Genomic DNA, 27,420 nt, shown 5'->3' with positions numbered 1-27,420 from the left:
GTTCATTTACGGTTGTTCACGTGCAATAAAGTTTATTGAAGCATTGCCCTCTTTCAGAATGGCGACGGCAACCGCCCGCACGGAAGTGGGAGTCGATTACTAAAGAAGTCGACGTCCTGGGACCACCTCACCCAACAGCTAGTCCCGGCGTCAAGATGGCGGCGAGCTAATGGAAAGCAGTGCCACTTCCAACATGGCGGCGGTCACTTCCAGCAAGAGGGGCGTGGTTATCGCGTCATCAAGGTAATTACCCAGCGGCCTCTACGGCTCACGTTGGCTGGTAAGGTTGCGCGCTGAGGTCGCTGCGGTTAAGCACGTCACGCACAGGCCGGCTGGAGGAAGATGGCGGCTCCGGGGGAATATTTCAGCGTTGGCTCCCAGGTTTCATGCCGGACGTGCCAGGAGACGCGGCTGCAGGGAGAGGTGGTGGCGTTCGACTACCAGAGCAAGATGCTGGCGCTAAGTATCCTTTCAGTGACGGAGGGGCCGGGGGCGGAGAGGGAGAGCCGGAGGCTGGGGGAGGGGGCGCAGTAAGGTGCTGCCTGTGGGGGAGCTGACAGCGTGCAGCCAGCAGGTGGAGGCACCGGGCAGGGAGCGGGCGCTGCATCCATGCTGGAGGTGCCCTGCGGGTACGGCCCTGTACTAGGGGGCATTTCCGTGTGTTCTGTCAGTCCTGTGCCTGGCAGGTGGGGCACTGCCCACTCTTGTGTTATCAGCACTGCAGGGCACAGTGTGGTGGCTGCTGGGTCTCCATGGCCGGGTACAGCGGATTATTAGAATTCATGACTCTGATGCAACATTGTATCCGGTGTGTGCAGATTGTTACATAGCGCCATCAGCATCGCTGTGCCCAGTGGGGACACAATCTACACCCAAGAAATCGCAGGGGGAACGTGCAAACTCCTTGCAGATGTCTTTGGTGGGATTTGAGCTGGGACCCCCAGGACTGTAACAGTGCCGACCAGTCAGGACTGACTTCCATCAGTGCTTCCCCTGCGTGCAGAGAACACCCCCAAACTAATGGGAACTTGTCAGACCCATGATGCCAGGAGTGCGCTGAGTTTCTCATAGTTGTAAATTTGCAGTTTTAATACCTGACTTAGAATCTAATTATTATTTTTTTTATTTCAATCTGTCTGCAACAAAGACAAGCAGCCCTGTAGGCTGTACACGTGTAATCCATGAAAAACCCATCCCCCCCCCCCCCCGAAACACATTAAACTACTTAAAATGATATATAGGAATCTTATCCCCTGTAAAAATCTTAGCAGCAGCTTGTACACTTTAGCGGCTGAGAGAACCAGTTTCGGTGCACCATTGGTTGTGACAAGGACTCGCTGCACCATTATGCTGTTCAGTTTGCATTCTGAGCACTTTATCTGATTGATAGGACAGTCTAGTGAGCAGAAGCCTCAGACAGGAGCCAGGTATGAGGACAATGCCTGCAGGAACGGTGTGATCACGGCTTGAGATCAGGTAGCACTGGCTGTGGAAAATGAGCACCGGATCAGAGAGAGTGCTCAGACTGCAAATTGAGGTGGTCGTAACTGAGCTATTGGCCACGGCAAGGGTGCACTAAGGGTATGTGCACACATTCCGGATTCCATGACCTGTATTTTATCTTGGGGTTTTCTGTGGATTTTGTGCGGGTTTTGCCTGCGTCTTTACACCTGCGGATTCCTATAAAGGAACAGGTGTAAAACACTGCGGAATCTGCACAAAGAATTGACATGCTGCAGGGAAATAAACCACTGCGTTTCCATGTGGAATTTTCCACAGCATGTGCACTGCGGATTTGGTTTTCCATAGGTTTACATCAGTGTTTCCCAAACTTCAGTCCTCACAGACCCCACGGGTCATGTTTTCAGGATTTCCTTAGTATTGTGCAAGTAGTGGACGTATCAAGGTATCAGGAATTGTCTCACCTGTGCAACGCTATGGAAATCCTGAAAACATTACCCGTGGGGTCCGTGAGGACTGGAGTTTGGGAAATACTGGTTTACATAGTACTATACACCGCATGGAAAACTGCTGCGAATCCGAGGGCCAATTCCGCAACGTGTGCACGTACCTTAAAGCTCCCTCATCTGCAGATTAATCACTGTAGTTTTCTCATCTATTTAAAATGTCATTCCGGTATGATCTTTATAGGGGCTAAGTCCCCTATATAGCTGTTTTAATGTGTTGTTTTTTTCTCTGTCGCCCATGACGGCACCACGGAGAGAGGGGATCCGTCCACCAAGGACAGGAAACCTACGAATAAAAAGGCGGTACCACTCTCCTGCATCAGTTGGTTTCCTGTCCTTGATGGGAGACCTACGGACTTACCAGATCGACGTTGGAATTCCGGGGCCAACCAGTCCGACTCAGGCAGCTGGGGTCCCTCTGCCTCGGCTGGGGTGGTGACCCGAAGCGCCACTGCTGGGGGCTAGTGGGCCTCTAGGGTGTGCGGGGGAGGTGACAAGGAGTTCGCGGTCACCTCCCCAGGTAAGATGCAGCGGCAACATCCAGGGAGGTCCCTCTGTGGTTGCGGGAGGCGCGGCCCTCCCCAAGAAGCGTCAGTCTGCACACTGCACCGCCATCGGGCGTGCAGAGCCGCGCGTTAGGGACTGCATAGGACCGGGGGCGCCGGTCAGCAGCGCCATATCTGCACTCCGGGCGCCATCTTGAAAGTTCGGCGCATGCCCGGGATTGCGCTGGTCTCGCGAGGCGGCAGGAGCTTCCGCGCAGGCGCCGGCGGTGTCTGCCGCTCGGGCGCCGTAGAAGCTCGTCTGCGTAGGCGTCGGCGCTCCTCGCCGTCGGCTGGGAGCTACTGCGCAGGCGCAGAGAAAAAAAAAAAAAGGCCTCCCCGCAACATTGCGAGAATCAACTGGCAATAGTGATACATTCCTTAAAGGAATTGGGTTGGCTAATAAACATAGAAAAATCCAGACTAATGCCTTCTCAGGTCCAGGAGTACCTAGGTCTCACTCTAGACTCCAAAAAAATGGAATGTCGGCTCCCGGGGAACAAAATACAGAAACTAAAAAGTTTAGTATCAAGAGTTCAATCTCTCCCCTCCATAACACTCCGTCAGGGTATGTCCCTCTTAGGCTCCATGACCTCTTGCATCCCCGCGGTCCAGTGGGCCCAGTTACATTCAAGAGATCTCCAATGGCAGATATTGTCGGAGCAAATCCATCTAGGAGGGCATTTAGACGGGCGGTTAACTCTATCTCCTCCCACCAATCACTCTCTGACATGGTGGACATCGCAGGAAAATCTTTCCCAAGGAGTCCCATGGGTAATTCAGATCTCGAAGGTCCTGACTACAGACGCAAGCCCCTCAGGGTGGGGGGCTCATCTGGGCGATCTAGTAGCCCAGGGCATCTGGTCTCCGACACTAGCAAACAAATCCTCCAATATGAAGGAACTTCTTGCGGTCAAATTTGCCCTTCAGGAATTCTTGGGGGTCCTTCACTCTCACCACGTAAGAGTGATGTCGGACAATCGGGTGGTGGTATCTTACCTAAATCATCAGGGGGGCACCCGTTCCAAAAATCTAATGGAAGTGACCAAGTCAATCCTACAAATAGCCGAGAGCAACCTCCTATCCCTAACAAGCCTGCACATAAAGGGAGTAGACAATTACAAAGCAGACTTTCTCAGTCGGTCCAGCCTAAAACAGGGAAAATGGGAACTAAATCAGGCGATATTTACCCAGATCACAGAAAAATGGGGTGTTCCCAAAATAGATCTCTCTGCGAGCCATCTAAACAAAAAAGTAGTCTCCTTTTGCTCCCTATCTCCCCTGGGGAACCAGGTAGTAGTGGACGCGTTTCTGATGTCTTGGGGTCACCATCTAGTCTATGCCTTCCCTCCTCTTATCCTGATTCCAGCAGTGCTGCGGAAGATTCGGGAGGACGTGGCGCTGGTCATTTTAATTGCCCCGTTCTGGCCGAAGAGACCTTGGTTCTCATGGATGAGGAAGATGTCAATATCCGACCCTTGGGTATTACCAGACCTCCAGGATCTATTGTCACAGGGCCCAGTCTGTCATCCGCAGGTCAAGAACTTGCACTTGACAGCTTGGCTCTTGAAAGGAAACTACTAGGAAGCAGAGGGTTCTCTCCGGGGTTAATCTCAACTTTGTTACAAAGTAGGAAGCCGGTTACAACGAAACAGTACGGCAAGATATGGAAAAAGTTTCTGTCATCATCAGGTGCGAAAATAGGGAAAGAAATTCCCCTTACTTCCATATTAGAGTTCCTACAAAACGGGTTGCAGAGGGGTTTAGCCACTAGTACCTTAAAGGGACACTGTCACCTGGATTTGGAGGGAACAATCTTCAGCCATGGAGGCGGGGTTTTGGGGTTTTTGATTCACCCTTTCCTTACCCACTGGCTGCATGCTGGCTGCAATATTGGATTGAAGTTCATTCTCTGTCTTAAATAGTACATGCCTGCGCAAGGCAAGATTGCCTTGTGCAGGCATGTACTACGGAGGACAGAGAATGAACTTCAATCCGATATTGCAGCCAGCATGCAGCCAGTGGGTAAGGAAAGGGTGAATCAAAAACCCCAAAACCCCGCCTCCATGGCTGAAGATTGTTCCCTCCAAATCCAGGTGACAGTGTCCCTTTAAGAGTTCACGTGGCAGCAATGGGAGCCCTATTTAATTTTGATTTTGCTTCAAACAGGTGGGTCTCTAGATTCATAAGAGCAGCAGGAAGATCAAGGCCTCTTCGGGTAAAAGTTGTTCCTCAATGGGACTTAAACTTGGTCCTTAAAGCCCTGACTAGACCACCATTTGAACCATTACACGAAACTTCAATAAAAAACCTATCTCTCAAAACCGCCCTGTTAGTCGCCCTCACTTCTGCCCGTAGGGTTAGCGACTTACAGGCTCTTTCAGCTAACCCTCCTTACACACAATTTCTAGAGGATGGGGTCATTTTAAAAATAGACCCAGCATATCTCCCGAAAGTGGCTTCAAAGTTTCACAGGTCTCAAGAGATATCTCTCCCCTCCTTCTGTCCCAACCCTAAAAATAAGGAGGAACAAACATTACATACACTAGATGTAAGAAGATGTCTCTTACATTACCTAGAAGTCACTAGAGAGAGTAGGGAGGATCCCTCTCTGTTTGTGTGTTTCCAGGGTCCCCGGAAGGGGAAAAAGCATCTAAAGCCACCATAGCAAGATGGATCACGGACGCCATCAGTCTTTCATACTCGGCAAGTGGAATGTCCGTTCCCGGGGAGGTTAAGGCTCACTCGACAAGGGCAGTGGCAACTTCCTGGGCGGAGAAGGCCGGAGCTTCCATTGACCAGATATGTAGAGCTGCTACCTGGTCCTCACCATCCACATTCTATAGGCACTATAGATTGGACCTAATCTCCTCTTCAGACCTTGCCTTCGGTACAAGGGTTCTGGAAGCGGTGGTCCCTCCCTGAATGTACTATCTATGCAATTCTCTCCGTGGTGCCGTCATGGGCGACAGAGAAAAATATAGTTCTTACCGATAACGGTATTTCTCTGAGCCCATGACGGCACCCGTACATTCCCTCCCTTCACTTGTGGGTGCACACATCAAAATAGTGCCATAGTCTATTCATAGTCTTTAAAGTCACGTGGTATCTCGTTATACTAAACAGTTAAAATTAACAAATGTTTTTAGTAGTCTCCCATCGTTCTCTATGTAAAACAACTGATGCAGGAGAGTGGTACCGCCTTTTTATTCGTAGGTTTCCTGTCCTTGGTGGGCGGATCCCCTCTCTCCGTGGTGCTGTCATGGGCTCAGAGAAATACCGTTATCGGTAAGAACTATATTTTTTATTTGGCAGGTGGTGACAAACTCACTTTAACTTGGCTATCAAAGTATGTAAGGGCAGACCGGCAGTACTACACACATTGGCAGGTAATGAAAACACACCTACAGAAATAACATGGGTCCCACACACTTGATGCACAGTTGGGAAAAGATATTGGACTATACCCATGTATGTACCAGGACAGTGACGTTCTATACGAAAGTATATATAAAAACTCAATATTTTATTTCAAAAAATCTTAAGTGTCAATATAATACAAGACATTAGTATATGTAGAAAAGGGGAGACCCTAGTACAAAAACATCCAAGTCACAGGCACATAAGTGTATGTATCACCATGGTATATATGTATGAGCATCCAAGTTGGCACACAATGGTAAAATATATTGCTAACTCCTATATGGACAAGTGTCCTCCATGCAAAAAATAATAAGCAGGGAAACCAATATATAAGGCATATCAGATGCAGGATTTCTTACCCATGGTGAGGTGACCAGTGCCGGTGACTCTGGAGAACCCCCTGACGCGCGTTTCGCGTTGCTTTTTCGAAGAGGGAATGAGCACATTGGCAGGTGTGGTGCTGTTTCTGGAAGAACACTGATAAGTAGTGATGAGTGATTGTACTCGTTGCTCGGGTTTTCCTGAGCACGCTCTGGTGACCTCCGAGTATTTTTTAGTGTTCGGAGATTGTTTTCATCACCTCAGCTGAAAGATTTACAGCTACTAGCCAGCCTAAGCATATGTGGGGGTTGCTAGGGAATCAACACATGTATTCAAGCTGTTTATCAGCTGTAAATCATCCAGCTGAGGTGATGAAAACTTAATCTCCGAACACTAACAAATACCCGGAGGTCACCCCAACAACGATCACACTCGCTCATCACTACTGATAAGCTTTTCAAAGACTAACCCTTCTAATTAGGATATTAAAAAGTCATATCTATAAACCTGTTAGGTGCTTAAAGTGTAATCGCTGGGAGTCTACACCCTCACAGGTCATTAGTGGTTATGCAGAGACCCCTTTGTCGGGGAGTTAGGATAGAGCAGTCATAAACGGACTCTGCCGCCCATTTCCAAGCTGCCCTAGATGAATTGCTGCTCAGGGCTATTACACAGGGCCTCCGGGACAGCTGGTGACTACTTTTGATCTGATGCATTGGTCCAGATACATGTTGGGCCCTGTGGGCCAAATATCATGCCGATTCAGTTTTGGGGAAAGTTGTGATTGCTTTAAAGTAGTGTTTCCCAAGCTCCAGTCCTTACAGCCCCCCACAGATTCTGTTTTCAGGATTTCCATAGTGTTACACAGGTGAGTGAATTCCTGATGCCTTGATGATGCTTCCATCACCCCTGCAATAATAGGGGAATCCTGAGAACATGACCTATTGGGACTGTGAGGAGTGGAGTTTGGGGAACTTGGCTTTAGAGCCTCCTGTGGGTGAATGAAGCTGCTCCTTGCCCTTCACATTTGTTAATTTCCAGACTGATCTTGTTTAGTATGTGTCGTACCTTCCTTAACCACCGCATCTGCAGAGTGCCCCTCGACAAGTGGAAAACCCAACCATGCTGACATCCTCCTGCTCAACCTGCAGTATGTATCTGATGTAGAGGTGCTGAATGATCGCACACAGACCCCTCCGCCTCTAGCCTCCCTCAACATTGGCAAGGTAAGTGGTCTTCTACTTGTTTCTACTGCTTGCTCATCTAAAAGCCTCAGGGGCCGATATATCAAATTGTTTAGGCCAGAAAACTGGCAACAATACTTTGTATAGTTGCATCTCCAACAAAATGGCTGAACCTGTGGAGGAGCTGGGGCGGGACAGGGCGTGGCTGTGTCTGGCTATCAAATCCTTGGGGGATGGGATTGGCACTTATTGCGCCAAAAAATGTTACTCCTGTCCCTGACTAAAGTAACATTTTTGGTGATGTGCATTTTGCTTATAAGTCGTGGTGCATCTCATGTTTTACATAACTGGAAAAATATGTCGTGACCTGAATAATCCCTAATCCTTCTACACCTGTTTGGGCTTCAGCTGACGTCTGCTAGCATAGAAGCAGTGGGTGTATTGAACTGGGGCTGTGCGTAATCATTTTACAACCATAAAAAGGCTGAGAAAGTGATGGCAAAATTGCTGACGGAGCCACTTCACGGAAGCCTCCTGCTGGTGTTTTTCCTGAAGTTGTATCACCTTGGGATAATTCTACAAGTGCTGCGGCATATAAAGGACGTCTTATGCACTCGCCCTATTATGCATGATCCGTCCAGCCATATTGTAGCTTAACGGAGTTAAACTTTTCCAGTTACCTGAAAAAAGATATCAGCTGCACTTGACTAATGTGTGTAGAACCGCTATAACATAAGTAAACCTACTTGTTGATTGTTTCAATGTAACAATTGAAGACTATAAAAATATTACAAACGTCTTAGTGAAGCTCATTACATATTGTGCTTGTACCCTTACCCTACGCCTACAGTATATGTTGGGAGCTTTTCCCAACACATACTATAGCGTTACCATAGACTGCCACCAAACACAGGCCAAAAAGTGTTTTTTAGCTTCTGTCTAACAGGCATGTGCTGGAAAGAGTGTAGGAATGCACAGCAGACTGTTCTCGTGTGTAGAAGCAATCCCTTACCAAGTGGTATGTTTCTTTACAATAGGTCCTATGGTGGATTAGCCACTGTCTGAGAATATGTGCCCAACAATGGCCACAGACATAATGTGTACCTAGTCTAACTCAATCAGTGGATAGCCAGCCATTTAGCATTTGTCAGGTGTTTGTACAATAGAGATGTAGGTTTTTTGCCTTTCACCTTTCCTTGTAGAGGGCTCAGTCATTTACATTGAATGCCTTTTTATTGTTCAGGGGTGCAGATTCTGGGCTCTGCCCCTGACTTTATGATAAAGTATTTACTTTGGACTTCGAGGTACCCAGACACATTAGGCTAAAGGCCCCTTCACATTAAGCGACGCTGCAGCGATACCGACAACGATCCGGATCGCTGCAGCGTCGCTGTTTGGTCGCTGGAGAGCTGTCACACAGACCGCTCTCCAGCGACCAACGATGCCGGCCCTGCGCTTAGTTACCCGATGTTTACCCTGGTTACCAGTGAAGACATCGCTGGATCGGTGTCACACACGCCGATCCAGCGATGTCTCCAGGGAGTCCAGCGACGAAATAAAGTTCTGGACTTTATTCAGCGACCAACGATCTCCCAGCAGGGGCCTGATCGTTGGTCGCTGTCACACATAACGATTTCATTAACGATATCGTTGCTACGTCACAAATAGCAACGATATCGTTAACAATATCGTTATGTGTGAAGGTACCTTAAAGGTACCGTTACACTAAACGATTTACCAACGATCACGACCAGCGATACGACCTGGCCGTGATCGTTGGTAAGTCGTTGTGTGGTCGCTGGAGAGCTGTCACACAGACAGCTCTCCAGCGACCAACGATGCCGAAGTCCCTGGGTAACCAGGGTAAACATCGGGCCGCGCTTAGTAACCCGATGTTTACCCTGGTTACCATTGTAAATGTAAAAAAAAAAACCACAACATACTCACATTCCGGTGTCTGTGACGTCCCTCGCCATCAGCTTCCCGCACTGACTGTGAGCGCCGGCCGTAAAGTACAGCGGTGACATCACCGCTGTGCTTTACGGCCGGCGTTCACAGTCAGTGTTGGAAGCTGACGGCGAGTGATGTGACAGACACCGGAATGTGAGTATGTTGTGTTTGTTTTTTTTTTTTATACTTTTTCAATGGTAACCAGGGTAAATATCGGGTTACTAAGCGCGGCCCTGCGCTTAGTAACCCAATGTTTACCCTGGTTACAAGTGAACACATCGCTGGATCGGCATCACACGCCGATCTGGCGATGACAGCGGGTGATCCAGCGACGAAATAAAGTTCTGGCCTTCTAGCTCCGACCAGCGATGTCACAGCAGGATCCTGATCGCTGCTGCGTGTCAAACACAACGAGATCGCTATCCAGGACGCTGCAACGTCATGGATCGCTATTGTTATCGTTCAGAAGTTGCTCAGTGTGAAGGTACCTTAACCCCTTAGCGACCGCCGATACGCCTTTTAACGGCGGCCGCTAAGGGTACTTAAAGCACAGCTGTGGAAAAAGTGAATAGCGCCCCCCAGAGTTGGATTTTCTCCGGGGTCTCGGCTGCCAGGGGGGTAGCCGAGACCCCAGAGAACATGATTCGGGGGTTTTTGTACCGACCCCGCATTTACGATCGCCGGTAATTAACTGTTTACCGGCGATCGCAAAAAAAAAAACAAAAAAAAAACGCGATCTCTTTTTAATTTCTCTGTCCTCCGATGTGATCGCACATCAGAGGACAGAGAAAAGGGGTCCCAGATAGGTGAGTATCGGGGGGCTATCACCCCCGGTGCTCCTCGTGGCTCCCGGTGGGCGCCGCCATCTTCAAAATGGCGGGCGCATGTGCAGTGCGCCCGCCGGCCAGCACCGGGAGAATCTTTGGGTTCTCGGCTGCCGGGGGTAGCCGAGACCCCAAAGAACATGATCGGGGTCGGTTTTACCGACCCCTGTTCTGCGATCGCCGGTAATTAACTGTTTACCGCCCAAACAGTGGTTTACCCCCACATATGGGGTATTGGCGTATTCAGGAGAAATTGCATAACAAAATTTATGGTTACATTTCTGTTTTTATACTTGTGAAAATAAAAAAAATGGTTCTGAATTAAAATGTTTGCAAAAAAAAGTTAAATGTTCATTTTTTCCTTCCACATTGTTTCAGTTCCTGTGAAGCACGTAAAGGGTTAATAAGCTTCTTTAATGTGGTTTTGAGAACCTTGAGGGGTGTAGTCTTTAGAATGGTGTCACACTTCATTATTTTCTATCATATAGACCCCTCAAAATGACTTCAAATGTGATGTGGTCCCTAATAAAAAAAAGGTGTTGTAAAAATGAGAAATTGCTGGTCAACTTTTAACCCTTATAACTCCCTAACAAAAAAAAATTTTGTTTCCAAAATTGTGCTGATGCAAAGTAGACATGTGGGAAATGTTATTTATTAACTATTTTTTTTGTGACATATCTCTCTGATTTAAGGGCATAAAAATACAAAGTTTGAAAATTGCAAAATTTTTAAAATTTTCGCCATATTTCCGTTTTTTTCATAAATAATTGCAAGTAATATCGAAGAAATGTTACCACTAACATGAAGTACAATATGTCACGAAAAAACAATCTCAGAATCAGCAGGATCCGTTGAAGCGTTCCAGAGTTATAACCTCATAAAGTGACAGTGGTCAGAATTGCAAAAATTGGCCTGGTCATTAAGTACCAAATTGGCTCTGTCACTAAGGGGTTAAGGGTGACTTCAGCCACATGTCGCACATCTCCCTGAGAAAGCTGCCCTACAGCAGCCATACTGTGAGGTTGTCCCTTCCTGCATCCTTATCTTATTTGGGTGTTTGGACCCTTGCTATGGACCTCACTCACACAAGGATTATACTACACTGATTAGCTATATGTACACTTTATCCATGGTGATTTTTCCATTCTTTCTTGGTGGCAATTGTCTTGCTATATAGTGCATTTGTTTAAATTATCTTGTACTCTCTGGATGTTTTTGTCTCATTACCCTCTTGGGATATATTGATATTTGAACTTCTTGTTACATATTAGTATACATTATTTGATGTATTGTACTTTAGAGATATTATTTAATTGATTATATTATACAATGTATTCACTTTAGATTCACAGTGAGTTTCTGTGATCTGTCTGCCCCTTAACACATTTTTTTACTGTTTTATTATACTCTGGGGGCTCCATTATTGACTATTTTTGGAAGCCGTTGTTGGCTATTTTGTGTTTTTAATTATTCTTTCTAAAATATAATTTCGTACTTAATTGGTTGTATTGTACACTGGTGTGCATATCATTACGGTCTAGCTTTTCTTTCCCTAAAGGTACCTTCACACATAACGATTTCGTTAACTATATCGTTGCAACGTCACGTTTTGTGACGTAGCAACGATCCCGCTAACGATCTCGTTATGTGTGACAGCGACCAACGATCAGGCCCCTGCTGGGAGATCGTTGGTTGTTGGGGAATGATCAGGACCTTTTTTTGGTCGCTGATCACCAGCTGTCATCGCTGGATGGCGGTGTGTGACGCCGATCCAGCGATGTGTTCACTTGTAACCAGGGTAAATATTGGGTTACTAAGCGCAGGGCTGCGCTTAGTAACCCGATATTTACCCTGGTTACCATTGTAAAAGTGAAAAAAAAAAAAACTACATACTCACATTCCGATGTCTGTCACGTCCCCCGCCGTCAGCTTCCCTGCACTGACTGTCAGCGCCGGCCGTAAAGCAGAGCACAGTGGTGACGTCACCGCTGTGCTCTGCTTTACAGCCGGCGCTGACAGTCAGTGCGGGAAGCTGACGGCGGGGGACATGACAGACATCGGAATGTATGTAGTGTTTTTTTTTTTTTTTTTTTTTTTTTTTTTTAACTTTTACAATAATAACCAGGGTAAATATCGGGTTACTAAGCGCGGCCCTGCACTTAGTAACCCGATGTTTACCCTGGTTACCCGGGGCCTTCGGCATCGTTGAAGACCGTTTCAACGATGCCGAAGTCTTTCCCCTGATCGTTGGTCGCTGGAGAGAGCTGTCTGTGTGACAGCTCCCCAGCGACCACACAACGGCTGGTCGTGATCGTTGGTAAGTTGTTTAGTGTAACGGTACCTTAAGTGTAGATTTAACATCACTATTTTGGTCTGTTTAAATTACTTGACTGAACTGAATAGTCTCAAAAGTACGGAGGACCATGTTCAACCACAAAATCTGTAAACTAGCAACAAAAGTCCCCAACACAACATAAATAATCAATAATGTTTTTATTGAAAATACAAATTTTAAAATGTTTTAAAGAGATAACTGAAAAACAGGATGGAAAGAAACATACACTGGACGGAACATGTATGATGACCGTATCCTGGGTATAAAAATACCACATGTATTACATCCAAGATAAAGAATTTAATATCATTCGCTTGAAGCACAGTTCAATATTTCATATAGGTAAATACAGAGTAAAGTGCATAGTGCTCATAGTCAAGAGTCTCAAGACAGATATAAAAACTTATCACACATATATCTGTGAGTTCTTCCCTCCCTGATTGGCCTAAGGAAAAAACGTGTAATAGTATAAAGTGCATAATTCCCTAATGGCAATCAGGGACACTGTCATGCATATCAAAGATCAAGGGAACTAATAAGAGCAGCGAAAGTAAAAACCACAGATGTATATGAATACCAAGAGTTCAGTTACGTCCAACGTACCCCTTGATGCGTGTTTCGATGGCAGTCTTCCTCAGAAGGGGTGCATACCTTCTGAGGAAGACTTTGCCCTTAAAACGCGCGTCAAGGGGTACATTATTGATTCTTTACATTGTGTTGGGGGACGTTTGTTGCTAGTTTACAGATTTTGTGTTTAGATTACTTGTTGATCATCTGTGGTACAATGACCTGTTTACACTGGATAACTAAGCTTCAGATGCTCGCTGATCAGTAATGGCTCATTCCATGCTCTGACCAAGTGGGTGTTGCCCACTGATTTTCCATTGGCGTGTTTTTCGCTCATTCGCATTACCTGGTGGGCATAGCCCCCTGTAAAGACCATACAAATGAACTCTAAAGAGCCCATATCTGTGTAAACATACAGTAACGTAACCCTTTCGACATCCGCCGTAAATGTACGGATCCACGGTAGGTGCATTCCCAAAAACCTCTGTACATGTATGGTGGGGTGATCGTGTCTGTTCACTTGCACAGCAGGCGTTAGCTATAAATTTTAGCTGACACCCTGCAGAAACGCCCACGACTGGTGCTAGGACTTATCACTGGCTTTTAACCCCTCTGACGCTGCTTTCAATAGTGACAGAAACAAAGCTTGGCGTAGCAGAGGGTGGGAGCACCCTCTCTGCTCTGATTGGCACAACGCAATTGCGATCAGGGATTGTACCGATCAGGGCTGTGGAGTCGGTCCACTTTGGAGTTGGTATAAAATGGACAGACTCCTAAAATATATAATTGATACAGTAGTAGAATGCAGTACATGATGTAAATATTTTCATAAGAATTTAGGAAAGCTATTCCTGATCTAAGGATCTTGGCTTTTAGTTGGGATGAATCTGTGCTGCACTTTATGTACATGCTCAGTAGTGAGGCAGTGCCGTGGAGTCAGAAGTCAGGGAAATTGAGGTGTTTGAGTCGGAATCCACAGCCCTGGTGACGATGGTCTCCATGGTGACCCTAGGCTTAAAGATGGACACGGGGTCACCCAGGTACGATGGACTGTGAGCTCCTGTTCAGTGCAAGATCTCACACTCCTTCTCCCTGTGCACAATGCAAAAATCTAATACCCTGCTATGCAAAAACATTGCAAGGTATTAGATCAGTAATCAGGACAGTGAAAAGCTTACATTTGCTATGGAACAGTCCGATCTATAATTCTGTCCTACTAGTTGACCCTTTCAATGAACGCCATAAATAAAAAAAGGCAAAAAATGCTTTTTAATCATACTGCCGAACAAAAAGTGGAAAAAACGTGATAAAGACTAATGTAAATTTTAATAGTATAGATCACAAGAAACCACTTAAAAAAAAAAAAAATTAAAGCCAATTTTTCACCTTTTGTTGATTTGTTCTTTCTGCCTCCCAAATATTGCAGTAAGGTTCAGCTCACATTTATCCTGCGGTGAGCGCTTACACTGGGTTTTCCGTGTAAATCTCTGAAATACATGATTGAGACGGAACTCCGGTGGAAGATTCACTATAATGAAGCAGATAGAGTCTCAACGGACGCCGTCTGGCTTATGCTTTGCATAAGTGCGTTCAACCACAGTTCTGTGCTTTTGAAAGACACCACTGAACAGGGTGTTTCATCTGAATCGTGTAATTCTGAAATTTAGATGGAAACCTCGATGTTGGTGCTCAGCGGAGAGCGCCGGATAACTGATCCCAAACATTATGTAAAATGTTCCCAATAAAAGCTTCCACTCAGTCCACAAAAAACAAACCTCTGGTTCTTCATCTATCAATGGAAATATAGGGGGCTTCCATGTTACTGGTAGCACAAAAACACTGGAAAAGGGAAATGGCTCCTAGCACCCTAAAAAGAAATCCAGCGAGTTCTGCATTCCCCAAATCCCAATTATATAGCCACTGCAATGTACTGGGCACTACAATAAGGTGTTATCTGAGCATGTTCGTGCATTAATAGAGCATTTTGGGTGTGCTCGAATACTATGTTGGAGTCACCGTGGATGGCCTGTCAGCGGGATCCATTGAAGTGTTCCATAGTTATTACCACAAAGTGACCTTGGTCAGAATTGTAAAATTTGGCCTTGTGAAAGGGTTAAAAAAAAAAATTCTGAATACTTTGGATCAATAGCAACAATTCGCCCAAATCCTCCCCCTACCCCCCCCCCCCCCCCCCTCCATCTCTTGCTGTTGGACATTAGTTTCTTGTTAATGGTAAGTCATATATCAGTCACTTTATTAAGCCGGTTGTTTCACATACCCATGGGAGCAGCTTTGTTTATCAGATTCTGTAAGGGGATTGTGAAAAAATGCTTTACATCAAGTTTTACCCAAATCCTGAGTCTGCACTACTGAGATACACAATGTCAATATTGTACAGAGCTGTGGCATTTGTTGCAATATGCAGGTGACAAGAGCCTCAGAAGCCGAAGTTGTGCCATCTGTGAACGTTGAAGTAAACTAATGGCATCCTTCCAATTTCATGAGCGTTCTCATTGTATTTCTTTTTGTGCAGCTGGCAAGCAGAGCTCGATTGGAGAAGGAAGAGAAGATGAGCCAGGCCTATGCCATCAGTGCTGGTGTCTCTGTGGATGGACAGCAACTATTCCAAACCATTCATAAGACGTAAGTGGTCTAAGTAGGGAGGTAATTTATAAAAACTAGTCTAACCGTATAGCTGGAACCCAGAGAAAAGTCAGTCTTCATTATTCTGCCTCAGAGCTGTCAATCGTTGTGGGAATCCAGTACACTAAACTTTAAGGCTATGTGCACACGTTCAGGAATTCATGCAGAAAATTCCTATGAAAATCCGGACATTTCTGCCAGATTTCCGCATGAAATACGCATGCGTTTTTTTGCGCGGTCTTGATGTGGTTTTTGCGCGTTTTTCCCGGACATTTCCCAATGCATTAGACAGTGGGAAATCCGCGAAAAAAAACACAAAATTAATGAGCAGGTTCATTATTTTTCCGCAATGCGTTTTTCATGCGGAAAAACGCACATCATGTGCACAGAAATTGCGGATTCCATTATAAATGATGGGATGCTTAATGTATGCAGATTATTTGCGGTTTTATAGCGTTTTTATAGCACAAAAACGCTTAAAAACTGCAAATAATCTGCAACGTGTGCTTATAGCCTTAAGGGAATCTGTCGGTAGGATCAACCCTCCAAAGCTGTCTATATGGGCATGTAGGTCATAGGAAGTTAATAAACAGATACCAGGGTATCATTTTATTCAAATGCCATGAGCTGTTAACGTCTGTGAGTCAGATACAGGTCTCCCTGAAAATCTGCCTCCAGAGCTTATTTTCACTTATCACCAGTGTCAACAGCTTACAACATGATGGCAGACTTCTATATTAAAACTGACCAAGAGTCAAAAGACTAGTGAAGATGGCTCTGAAGCAGGACTTTTCAGCTTCTGGAAATGTATCTGGTGAATTACATGACTATTTCAAAGAATGAAAAGTTTGTGTATGGGATGTTAGCTGTGTTTGGCTAATGATGTAATTCTTCCCTCTGTTATATCCCTAGAAGTCCTCAGGTGTTTCAACTTCTGTCAGGGAGTGTACACTGTTATGTCGCTTATCCATGTCATGTAAATCAAAGCTTATAACCTGACATTAAATTCATCCATTGTTGTATAAATTATTCTTTTGAAAGCTGAATCCCTCCGAAATGTGGTTTAGGTTCAGAAAATTGGCATCAATGCAGAAATATTGATCATTTAATGGACACAGAGGGTATGTGCACACGCTGTGGATTCGGAGCAGTTTTCCATAAGTTTACAGTACCATGTAAACCTATGGAAAACAAAATCCGCAGTGCACAAGCTGCAGAAAAAAAAAAAAAAGCTCAAACGCAGCATTGTTTATTCCACAGCATGTCAATTTTGTGCAGATTCTGCAGCGGTTTACACCTGCGCCTCAATAGGAATCCGCAGGTGTAAAACCCGCAGGTGGAATCCGCACAAAAAACGCGGTAAATCCGCAGTGAGGATTTCCTGCTGATTTACCAAAATCATTGCGGAAAAATCAACACCTTTCCGCAACATGTGCACATACCCAGAATGGTCAGATTTGGGCAAGACGAAAGTTTTGTTGCCTGGTCATATAATGCACCCAATCCTAGTTTACATCCTCACTTGTGCTCAGTAAATGATCGGTTATTTAGTGTGTGTGTGTATGTGTATAAAAAGAAAGCCAGCACCCGAGACCTTCACTTGAACTGCAACTTGAGCAATGACAACATGCCAAAAATCCACCCTGTGACTAAAGCCTGGATTATCAAGATGCTCAAGACCAGATCCACTGCAGAGGTGGCTGGCACCTTTAATGTGTCTCAGCGTCAAGTACAAAGTATTAAAAAAAAGATTTGGAGAGACTGGAGATGTTTGACAAGCCCAGGTCCGGCAGACTCCGCAAGACAACTGCCCAGGAGGAATGTTTGTTGGTTAGAAAATCCAAAGCAAGCCCCTCTTACACTGCAGCAGAGCTCCAACAGGCCTGGTCACCTCAAGTCCCTGTGTCAACTAGAACAGTTTGTAGGATTCTTTCTCGAAATGGCCTCCATGGTCGAATCAGTGCCCAGAAGCCAGCACTAAACAAAAGGCAAATAAAAAAAACGTGTGGCATTTGCAAAGTCCCACAGCCTGCTAAACAGATGGACGCTGGAAAAGTGGCAGAAGGTGGATTTCTCTGATGAATCTTCAGTAGAATTACACCACAGCCACCGCAAATACTGCAGGAGACCTACTGGAGCCCGTATGGATCCAAAATACACCCAGAAAAGTTAAATTTGGTGGTGGAAAGATCATTGTCTGGGATTACATTCAGTTTGGGGGTGTGCAAAACATTTACGAGGTGGAAGGCTATATCAATAGCCTAAAATATCATGAAGTATTAGCTACCTCTTATATTCCAAATCATAAAAGGGGTCAAATTCTGCAGCAGGATGGTGCTCCATCTCGTACATCCATCTCTACAACAAAGTTCCTGCAGGCAAAAAAAGATCAAGGTGCTCAAGGACTGGCCAGCCCAGTCACCAGACATGAACATCATTGAGCATGTTTGGGGTAGGATGAAAGAGGAAGCTTGGAAGACAAAACCAAAGAATCTAGATGAACTCTGGGAGGCATGTAAGACTGCATTCTTTGCTATTCCTGATGATGTCATTAATAAATTGTATGAATCATTGTTGAACCGCATGGATGCAGTCCTTCAAACTCATGGAAGTCACACACAATATTAAATGACTCTAATAGCACCACAACTTCATTCACCAATGTTATGCAACATATATTTGTATTTAAAATTAAATAAATCTTTATTTTTATATAGCGCTAACATATTCCGCAGCACAGTTTGCACACTTTATCATCGCTGTCCCCAATGGGGCTCACAATTTAAATTCCCTATCAGTATGTCTTTGGAATGTTGGAGGAAACCGGAGTACCCGGAGGAAACCCACGCAAACACGGAGAGAACATACAAACTGTTTGCAGATCTTTTTAAGTTAATTATTTGTTTGAATATCGCATTACTTTCTGTGTTCGACAAAATTTTTGTCTTGCCAAAATCTGACCATTCTGTGTCCATTAACTGATTAATATTTCTGCATTGATGCCAACTTATTTTCTTAACCTAAACCACATTTCGGAGGGTTTCGGCTTCAAAAGAATAATTTATACAACCAATGGATGAATTTAACGTCAGGTTATAAGCTTTTATTTACATAACTTAGATAAGCGACATGACTTCTGTCAGGGAGTGTAGTAATAGGTCATCACATGATCCGGAAATATTTAATCCACCTGTTAAATCATAACACTTGCTGATACCAGAAAATCACTGAATCCTGTGAGAATGTTGGTACCCTTGTGATGCCCTCCTAGTGTCACCATAGGCATCGACTTAAACTGTTCAGAGATGCTGTCTGCCAGAGGATCCTTGGAGCTGTAGTTTAACCCCTTAGCGACCGCCGATACGCCTTTTAACGGCGGCCGCTAAGGGTACTTAAACCACAGCGCCGTTAATTAACGGCGCTGTGGAAAAAGTCCATAGCGCCCCCCAGAGGCCGATTTTCTCCGGGGTCTCGGCTGCCGTGGGTAGCCGAGACCCCAGAGAACATGATTCGGGGGGTTTTTAACCCACCCCGCATTTGCGATCGCCGGTAATTAACCGTTTACCGGCAATCGCAAAAAAAAAAAAAAAAAAAAGCGATCTCTCTTTAATTTCTCTGTCCTCCGATGTGATCGCACATCGGAGGACAGAGAAAAGGGGTCCCAGGTGGCCCCCCAATACTCACCTAGCTCCCCCGATGCTCCTCGTGTCTCCCGGTGGGCGCCGCCATCTTCAAAATGGCGGGCGCATGCGCAGTGCGCCCGCCGGCCGGCACCGGGAGAATCTTTGGGGTCGGTATTACCGACCCCTGTTTTGCGATCGCCGGTAATTAACTGTTTACCGGCGACCGCAAAAAAAAAAAAAAAAGTAAAGTGTAATTCTCTGTCCTCTGATGTGATCGCACATCAGAGGACAGAGAAATAGGGGGATTCGGGGACCCTAGCATACTCGCCTAGGTCCCTGGATCCTCTTGCTGCTCCTCCTGGCCGCCGGCAGCAGAACATGGCGGACGCATGCCCAGTGCGCCCGCCATCTGTCTCCATCTGCCGGCCGGCAAGAGAACAGCAGTTGGGGCTAAAATTAGGGTTAGGGGTAGGGTTAGGGGTAGGGTTAGGGGTAGGGTTAGGGGTAGGTTAGGGGTAGGGGTAGGGTTAGGTTAGGGGGTAGGGCTAGGGTTGGGGCTAAATTTAGGGTTAGGGTTGGGGCTAAATTTAGGGTTAGGGTTGGGGCTAAACTTAGGGTTAGGGTTGGGGCTACACTTAGGGTTAGGCTTCTTTCACACTTACGTCGGTACGGGGCCGTCGCAATGCGTCGGCCCGACATACCGACGCACGTTGTGAAAATTGTGCACAACGTGGGCAGCAGCTGTAGTTTTTCAACACATCCGCTGCCCAATCTATGTCCTGGAGAGGAGGGGGCGGAGTTACGGCCACGCATGCGCGGTCAGAAATGGCGGATGCGACGTACAAAAAAACGTTTCATTGAACTTTTTTTGTGCCGACGCTCCGCCAAAACAAAACTGATCCAGTGCACGACGGACGCGACGTGTGGCCATCCGTCACGATCCGTCGGCAATACAAGTCTATGGGCAAAAAACGCATCCTGCGGGCACATTTGCAGGATCCGTTTCTTGTCCAAAACGACGGATTGCGACGGAATGCCAAACGACGCAAGTGTGAAAGTAGCCCTAGGGCTAGGGTTGGGGCTAAAGTTAGGGCTAGGGTTGGGGCTAAAGTTAGGGTTAGTCTACGTTCACATTAGCGTCGCGTCGCCGTTGCGTCGGCGACGCACGGAAAAACGCGCGCGTTTTGCGACGCGTGCGTCGTTTTTGACGAAAATCGGACGCACAGAAAATGCTACATGTAGCGTTTTCTTGCGTCCGACGCTAGCGTCGGAAACGACGCACGTGGCGAAAAACGCCACCAAAACAACGCACGCGTCCCCTATGTTAACCATAGGGGCGCGTCGCCGCTGCGTCGCCGACGCAACAGCGGCGCAACGCTAATGTGAACGTAGCCTTAGAGCTGGGATTAGGGTTAGGGTTTGGATTAGGGTTCGTATTAGGGTTAGGGTTTGGATTAGGGTTGGCATTAGGGTTACGCTTGGGGTTAGGGTTAAGGTTAAGGTTAGGGTTGTGATTAGGGGTGTATTGGGATTAGGGTTAGGTTTGAGGTTAGGGTTGAGATTAGGATTAGGGGTGTGTTGGATTTAGGGTTTTGATTAGGGTTATGGTTAGGGTTGACATTAGGGTTGTTTTGGGGTAAGGGTTGTGATTATGGTTAGGGTTAGTGATTAGGATTATGGATGAGGTTGGGATTAGGGTTAGGGGTGTGTTGGGGTTAGGGTTGGAGCTAGAATTGGGGGGTTTCCACTGTTTAGGTACATCAGGGGGTCTCCAAATACGACAGCCAATTTTGCGCTCAAAAAGTCAAATGGTGCTCCCTCCCTTCTGAGCTCTGCCGTGCGCCCAAACAGTGGGTTACCCCCACATATGGGGCATCAGCGTACTCGGGATAAATTGGACAACAACTTCTGGGGTCCAATTTCTCTTGTTACCCTTGTGAAAATAAAAACTTGGGGGCTACAAAATCTTTTTTGTGAAAAAAATATTTTTTATTTTCACGACTCTGCATTCTAAACTTCTGTGAAGCACTTGGGCATTCAAAGTTCTCACCACACATCTAGATAAGTTCCTTGGGGGGTCTAGTTTCCAAAATGGGGTCACTTGTGGGGGGTTACTACAGTTTAGGTACATCAGGGGCTCTGCAAACGCAACATAATACCCGCAGACCATTCTATCAAAGTCTGCATTCCAAAACGGCGCTCCTTCCTTCCGAGCTCTGCCGTGCGCCCAAACAGTGGTTTACCCCCACATATGGGGTACCAGCATACTCAGGACAAATTGGACAAGAACTTTTGGGGTCCAATTTCTCTTGTTACCCTTGTGAAAATAAAAATTTGGTGGCTAAAATATCTTTTTTGTGGAAAAAAAAATATTTTTTATTTTCACGGCTCTGCATTATAAACTTCTGTGAAGCACTTGGGCATTCAAGGTTCTCACCACACATCTAGATAAGTTCCATGGGGGGTCTAGTTTCCAAAATGGGGTCACTTGTGGGGGATTTCTACTGTTTAGGCACATCAGGGGCTCTCCAAACGCGACATGGCGTCCGATCTCAATTCCAGCCAATTCTACATTGAAAAAGTAAAACGGCACTCTTTCTCTTCCAAGCTCTGCGGTGCGCCCAAACAGTGGTTTACCCCCACATATTGGGTATCGACGTACTCAGGAGAAATTGCACAACAACTTTAGTGGTCTAATTTCTCCTGTTACCCTTGTGAAAATAAAAATTTGTGGGCAAAAAGATCATTTTTGTAGAAAAAATGCAATTTTTTTTTTCACGGCTCTACGTTATAAACTTCTGTGAAGCACATGGGGGTTCAAAGTGCTCACCACACATCTAGATAAGTTCCTTAAGGGGTCTAGTTTCCAAAATGGTGTCACTTGTGGGGAGTTTCCACTGTTTAGGTACATCAGGGGCTCTCTAAATGTGACATGGTGTCCGATCTCAATTCCAGCCAATTCTGCATTGAAAAAGTCAAACGGCGCTCCTTCACTTCTAAGTTCTGCGGTGCGCCCTAACAGTGGTTTACCCCCACATATGGGGTATTGGCGTATTCAGGAGAAATTGCATAACAAAATTTATGGTTACATTTCTGTTTTTACACTTGTGAAAATAAAAAAAATGGTTCTGAATTAAGATGTTTGCAAAAAAAAGTTAAATGTTCATTTTTTCCTTCCACATTGTTTCAGTTCCTGTGAAGCACGTAAAGGGTTAATAAACTTCTTGAATGTGGTTTTGAGAACCTTGAGGGGTGTAGTTTTTAGAATGGTGTCACACTTCATTATTTTCTATCATATAGACCCCTCAAAATGACTTCAAATGTGATGTGGTCCCTAAAAAAAAAATGGTGTTGTAAAAATGAGAAATTGCTGGTCAACTTTTAACCCTTATAACTCCCTAACAAAAAAAAATTTTGTTTCCAAAATTGTGCTGATGTAAAGTAGACATGTGGGAAATGTTATTTATTAACTATTTTTCATGACATATCTCTCTGATTTAAGGGCATAAAAATACAAAGTTTGAAAATTGCAAAATTTTAAAAATTTTCGCCATATTTCCGTTTTTTTCATAAATAATCGCAAGTAATATCGAAGAAATGTTACCACTAACATGAAGTACAATATGTCACGAAAAAACAATCTCAGAATCAGCAGGATCCATTGAAGCGTTCCAGAGTTATAACCTCATAAAGTGACAGTGGTCAGAATTGCAATAATTGGCTCGGTCATTAAGTACCAAATTGGCTCTGTCACTAAGGGGTTAAAGGGACTGTTGGCACAGAATTGCTGTTTAAAACCAAGTACAGTCACTCAGTGCTTCATGGCGGGGCCAAACCTTTACCTACAGCTTCCCAACTGCTCGCTTTCCCTCAATCTCTACCCTTCTCTGGCTCTTTGAAGCAAGATCTATCAATCCTAGAGGGGGGGGGGGGAGATGGATGGAAAACAGCAGGTGGGAAGGTGTGTATAAATGATTGCCCCCTCTCAAGCACCAAGTGGTGGAACTTGGTTTGAGTAGTCATCCTGTGCTGACAGTCCTTTTAACATGTTGGGAATCACTGCTTTACTACTTCACTGCTTGTTCCGGAGTTGGACTGTTTTATGGTATTGCTCCTTATGTAAGGGGTTGCCACGAGTGGTGGTTTCACCTTTTCTCTATCTTGTGATCCTTGGAATTCTAGTGTTTGTGCATTGTGAACATTGTCCATTTTTCTTTTCCAGGATAAAGGACTGTAAATGGCAAGAGAAGAATATAGTAGTTATGGAAGAGGTAGTTATATCTCCACCGTATCAAGTGGAAAACTGCAAAGGCAAAGAAGGCAGCGCACTAAGCCATGTTCGGAAAATAGTGAGTTACTTCTCGGTTTAATTTTAAGTTTGTTATTCTGTGTTACTTGGTTTTTTAATAACGTTACATTTTTTTCTTGCTGGCTAATGATATTAATGATTATGCATGGGATGGGTCATCTGTATGGTATCTTCGGTGGTCTGACACTTCCAGTCGGATCAGCTGTTATCAGATCCCTTGGTGGCTGTATGTAGACTGGAGCTGAAAAGCACTGCTCCATATAGCGTCCTGGTCGCTGCTGATGACTGCAGTCAGCGCCTGCATTCTTGAATAGATGTGGAGCTGCAATTCTTGGCAGTAGCCCTACATTGTTGGATCAACTAATGAATGGAAAGCAATGCCCGCTGAGTGATCGCCACAGTGCCTTTACTCCCTCCTCATATACTAGTCCCTCCAGTACTGCTGCATGTAAATGGTGTCTTATATTAGCAACCATATCCTACTTGTCATAATTGTATGTGTTTTGCAGACCTTTTTCTAATTTTCATCTAAATTTTTAGGTTGAAAAACACTTTAGAGATGTGGAAAATCAGAAGGGGCTGCAGAGAAATGCAATCCAACCATCACAGAAGGAAACCAGCACATCCTCCTGAGTCCTCAGCCACATCGGCCTGGCTGCCCCTGAGCTGCCTGCTCTTTATTCCACTATGGTGGGATCTGTGCGAAGAGCTAAAGAGGAAGGGGTGGCCATCATAGGGTTCGGGGCAAGTAGGGGGGTGGAACGGGGTGGTATGGGTAGCTTTTATTTCCGGACTAGTCCCTCTCAACCCCTTCCTACAATGGCCTCTTTAATCCTGGATTTTGTATTGAGGGGGTTGAGGGGATGCAAAGCCTATAAAGGACCCCATGGGGAACCCCATTATTATTTTTTTCTCTCCCTCCCATTTGCCAGTCCGGCTCCAATTCAGGATTTTCCCAAGGTTGTATTTCTCCCACAACAGTGTTATTTTTTTTTCCCCCATTTTTTTGTTTTTGTAATATTTACTTTGTCTTTTATTTGTGTTTCTCTCATCTGTTATGTTGCTGTGGGAAATCTTCAACCCTTTTTCAGCCCCTGGGACCAGTCGGTGCTTGGCATAGCTCCCTTTGGCCATGAAAGGGTTATAAAATTGCCTGTAAAAAGGAGAACAAAACAAACTTTAAAATGAAGAAAAAACAAAAATAAAAAAATTTAAAAAAAAAAACAACAAAAAAGACAAAAAATAAAAGCGAAAAACAAAAGTAAATATTTGTCTGCATCGTTTCCTTGGTGGTTAGTAAATGGGATGATGTGAGGCTTATTTGGGGCATAGGTTGCTGCACATCCTGCAGGGAGGGCGGTGTCGTATGCATTCGTTTGATCCTTGGCCATCTTTTAGTTGTAAAATTCACTCCCATAATTTGCTTTCCTATCTAGGAATATGGAACGTATTAAATATGAATATTATGCAGTTTGTCTTCTGACATTTCACCCCTAGGAGGGGTATTCAGAAATTCAGTCCAACTTGCTGGGGCCCACATCTGTCCCCAATGGGGTCCTCATCAGGATTGCGGGGGGGGGGGGGGGGGGGGGGGGGGAGCGGTGACTGTGTGCATCTCTAGATGTATTTGGTGAGAGTTTAGAAAGGTAAGTAAGGGTTGATCTCTCCTTCCAGCTCTAGCTCACTACAGACTCTTAGGGTACCGTCACACTGAAACGACGCTGCAGCGATACGACAACGATCCCGATCGCTGCAGCGTCGCTGTTTGGTCGCTGGAGAGCTGTCACACCGGCAGCTCTCCAGCGACTAACGATGCCGAGGTCCCCTGGTAACCAGGGTAAACATCGGGTTACTAAGTGCAGGGCCGCGCTTAGTAACCCGATGTTTACACTGGTTACCAGCGTACACGTAAAAATACCAAACATTACATACTTACATTCCGTGTCTGTCCTCCGGCGCTGTGCTTTCCTCTGCACTGTCAGCGACGGTCAGCCGTAAAGCAGAGCGGTGACGTCACCGCTGTGCTTTCTGGCTGGCCGGTGCTCACAGCCAGTGCAGAGAAGCACAGCGCCGGAGGACAGACACAGAAGGTAAGTATGTAATGTTTGTTTTTTTTACGTTTACGCTGGTAACCAGGGTAAACATCGGGTTACTAAGCGCGGCCCTGCGCTTAGTAACCCGATGGTTACCAGTGAAGACATCGCTGAATCGGCATCACACACGCCGATTCAGCGATGTCAGCGGGAGATCCAGCGACGAAAGAAAGTTTCAGACGATCTGCTACGACGTACGATTCTCAGCGGGGTCCCTGATCGCAGTAGCGTGTCGGACACAGTGAGATCGTAAGGATATCGCTGGAACGTCACGGATCGTGCCGTCCTAGCGATCAAAGTGCCACTGTGTGACGGTACCCTTAGTTAAAGGAGTTGCCTTTCTTCATGTCATAATTATCAATGGAGACGAGTCCCACATTTCTTTCCAGAGCAGGAGGTCTCCCAGTCGGCTCAGAGCTCGCATTTCAATGAATGACCATAGCCAGTGTATGTGCGGTCACCTCACTTCTCACTGGTAGTCAGATGATGGCGGGATTCAGCACTAGACAGTGCAACATTGCTGTAACCCCTAAGTGACTGAGCCAAATTTTAAAAATCTGACCAGTGTCACTTTGTGATAATTCTAAAACGCTTTGACAAATTCCAGCGATTGAGTTTTGTTTGTTTTTTTCGTGACAGATTATACTTTATGATAATGGTAAATTTAGGTTATGTTTATAAAAAAAAATCAGAAATTTGGCAAGTAAAATAAAAAAATAGCAATTTTCAATCTTGGTGATTATCCCTTTAATCCAGATAGTCATAACTTAGCAAACCATTAATAAAAAATTCCCTCATGTCTGCTTTACATCAGCACCATTTGTAAAATGTTATTTTATTTTGTTAGCATTTTAGGAGGCTTACAAATGTAGCGGTAACTTCATTTTTTTTTTTTTTTTTTTTAATGGGAATTTACAAAATTATTTTTTTTAGGAATCTGTCCATGTTTGAAGTTTAAAGTGACTTTAAGGGTCCTATGTATTGGAAAACCCCCAAAAGTGATACAATTTTAAAAACCGCACCCCTCGACATTAAAATTTGCCGTCAGGTAGTTTATTAACCCTTCAGGTGATTTTCAGGAATTAATGCAAAGTGACATGACAGAATTAAAAAGTGTATTTTTACCACCTAAATGTCGCTGACTTTTGAACAGGCCGCTATATCCGTCAGACTCTAAGGCTACTATTTAGTCGTGGTTTGCTGTGACCACATCAGGACCACACCATTGTGACCTCAGGGTGCCGGTGGGGATAAAAAGGGAGAAGCCACACTCTTTTAACCATTTATATGATGTAGTCACTATTGACAGCAGCATCTAAGGGGTTAAACAGATATGGACCGTGCCAACACTGATCGTGGCTGATGCAGCAAGTTGTCAGCTACTGGATTGTTACCTGTATGGGGATGATAGTCTCTTATCTCCCGGATCAGTTAAAAGAAACCTTGCACACCTAGACGCCTACACACTCTGACTCTATCCTACCACTAGCATCCACATCCTAAAGGTACCTTCACACACAACGAGATCGTTAACGATATCGTTGCAACATCACGCTTTTTGTGTCGTAGCAACGATCCCGCTAACGATCTCGTTATCAGGACCTTTTTTTTTTTTGGTCACTGATCACCCACTGTCATC

General features: G+C 45.3%; 1 protein-coding gene across 1 annotated transcript; it reads left to right on the top strand.

The window, feature by feature from the left end:
* Nucleotides 1–278: 278 nt before the first annotated feature.
* LSM12 (LSM12 homolog) lies at nt 279–24,954 on the top strand. The gene is made up of 5 exons (XM_069751458.1): nt 279–463; nt 7,346–7,479; nt 15,647–15,756; nt 23,602–23,728; nt 24,229–24,954. Exons 1-5 carry the CDS (start codon nt 343–345, stop codon nt 24,319–24,321), a joined length of 585 nt encoding a protein of 194 aa, XP_069607559.1. The 5' UTR covers nt 279–342; the 3' UTR covers nt 24,322–24,954.
* The last annotated feature ends 2,466 nt before the right edge of the window (nt 24,955–27,420 follow it).

Source organism: Ranitomeya imitator, chromosome 2 (genome assembly GCF_032444005.1).
Source record: "Ranitomeya imitator isolate aRanImi1 chromosome 2, aRanImi1.pri, whole genome shotgun sequence".
Lineage (NCBI taxonomy): Eukaryota > Metazoa > Chordata > Amphibia > Anura > Dendrobatidae > Ranitomeya > Ranitomeya imitator.
Note: the sequence above shows the minus strand (reverse complement) of the source record. Positions and strands in the feature narration are given on the sequence as shown.

Excerpts from the sequence above, each read along its gene's own strand:
- LSM12 (XM_069751458.1), top strand. The coding sequence starts at position 343 with ATGGCGGCTCCGGGGGAATATTTCAGCGTTGGCTCCCAGGTTTCATGC. Across the intron at positions 7,480-15,646 it reads CCTCCCTCAACATTGGCAAG|CTGGCAAGCAGAGCTCGATT; the intron begins GTAAGTGGTCTT and ends CTTTTTGTGCAG. Across the intron at positions 23,729-24,228 it reads TAAGCCATGTTCGGAAAATA|GTTGAAAAACACTTTAGAGA; the intron begins GTGAGTTACTTC and ends CTAAATTTTTAG.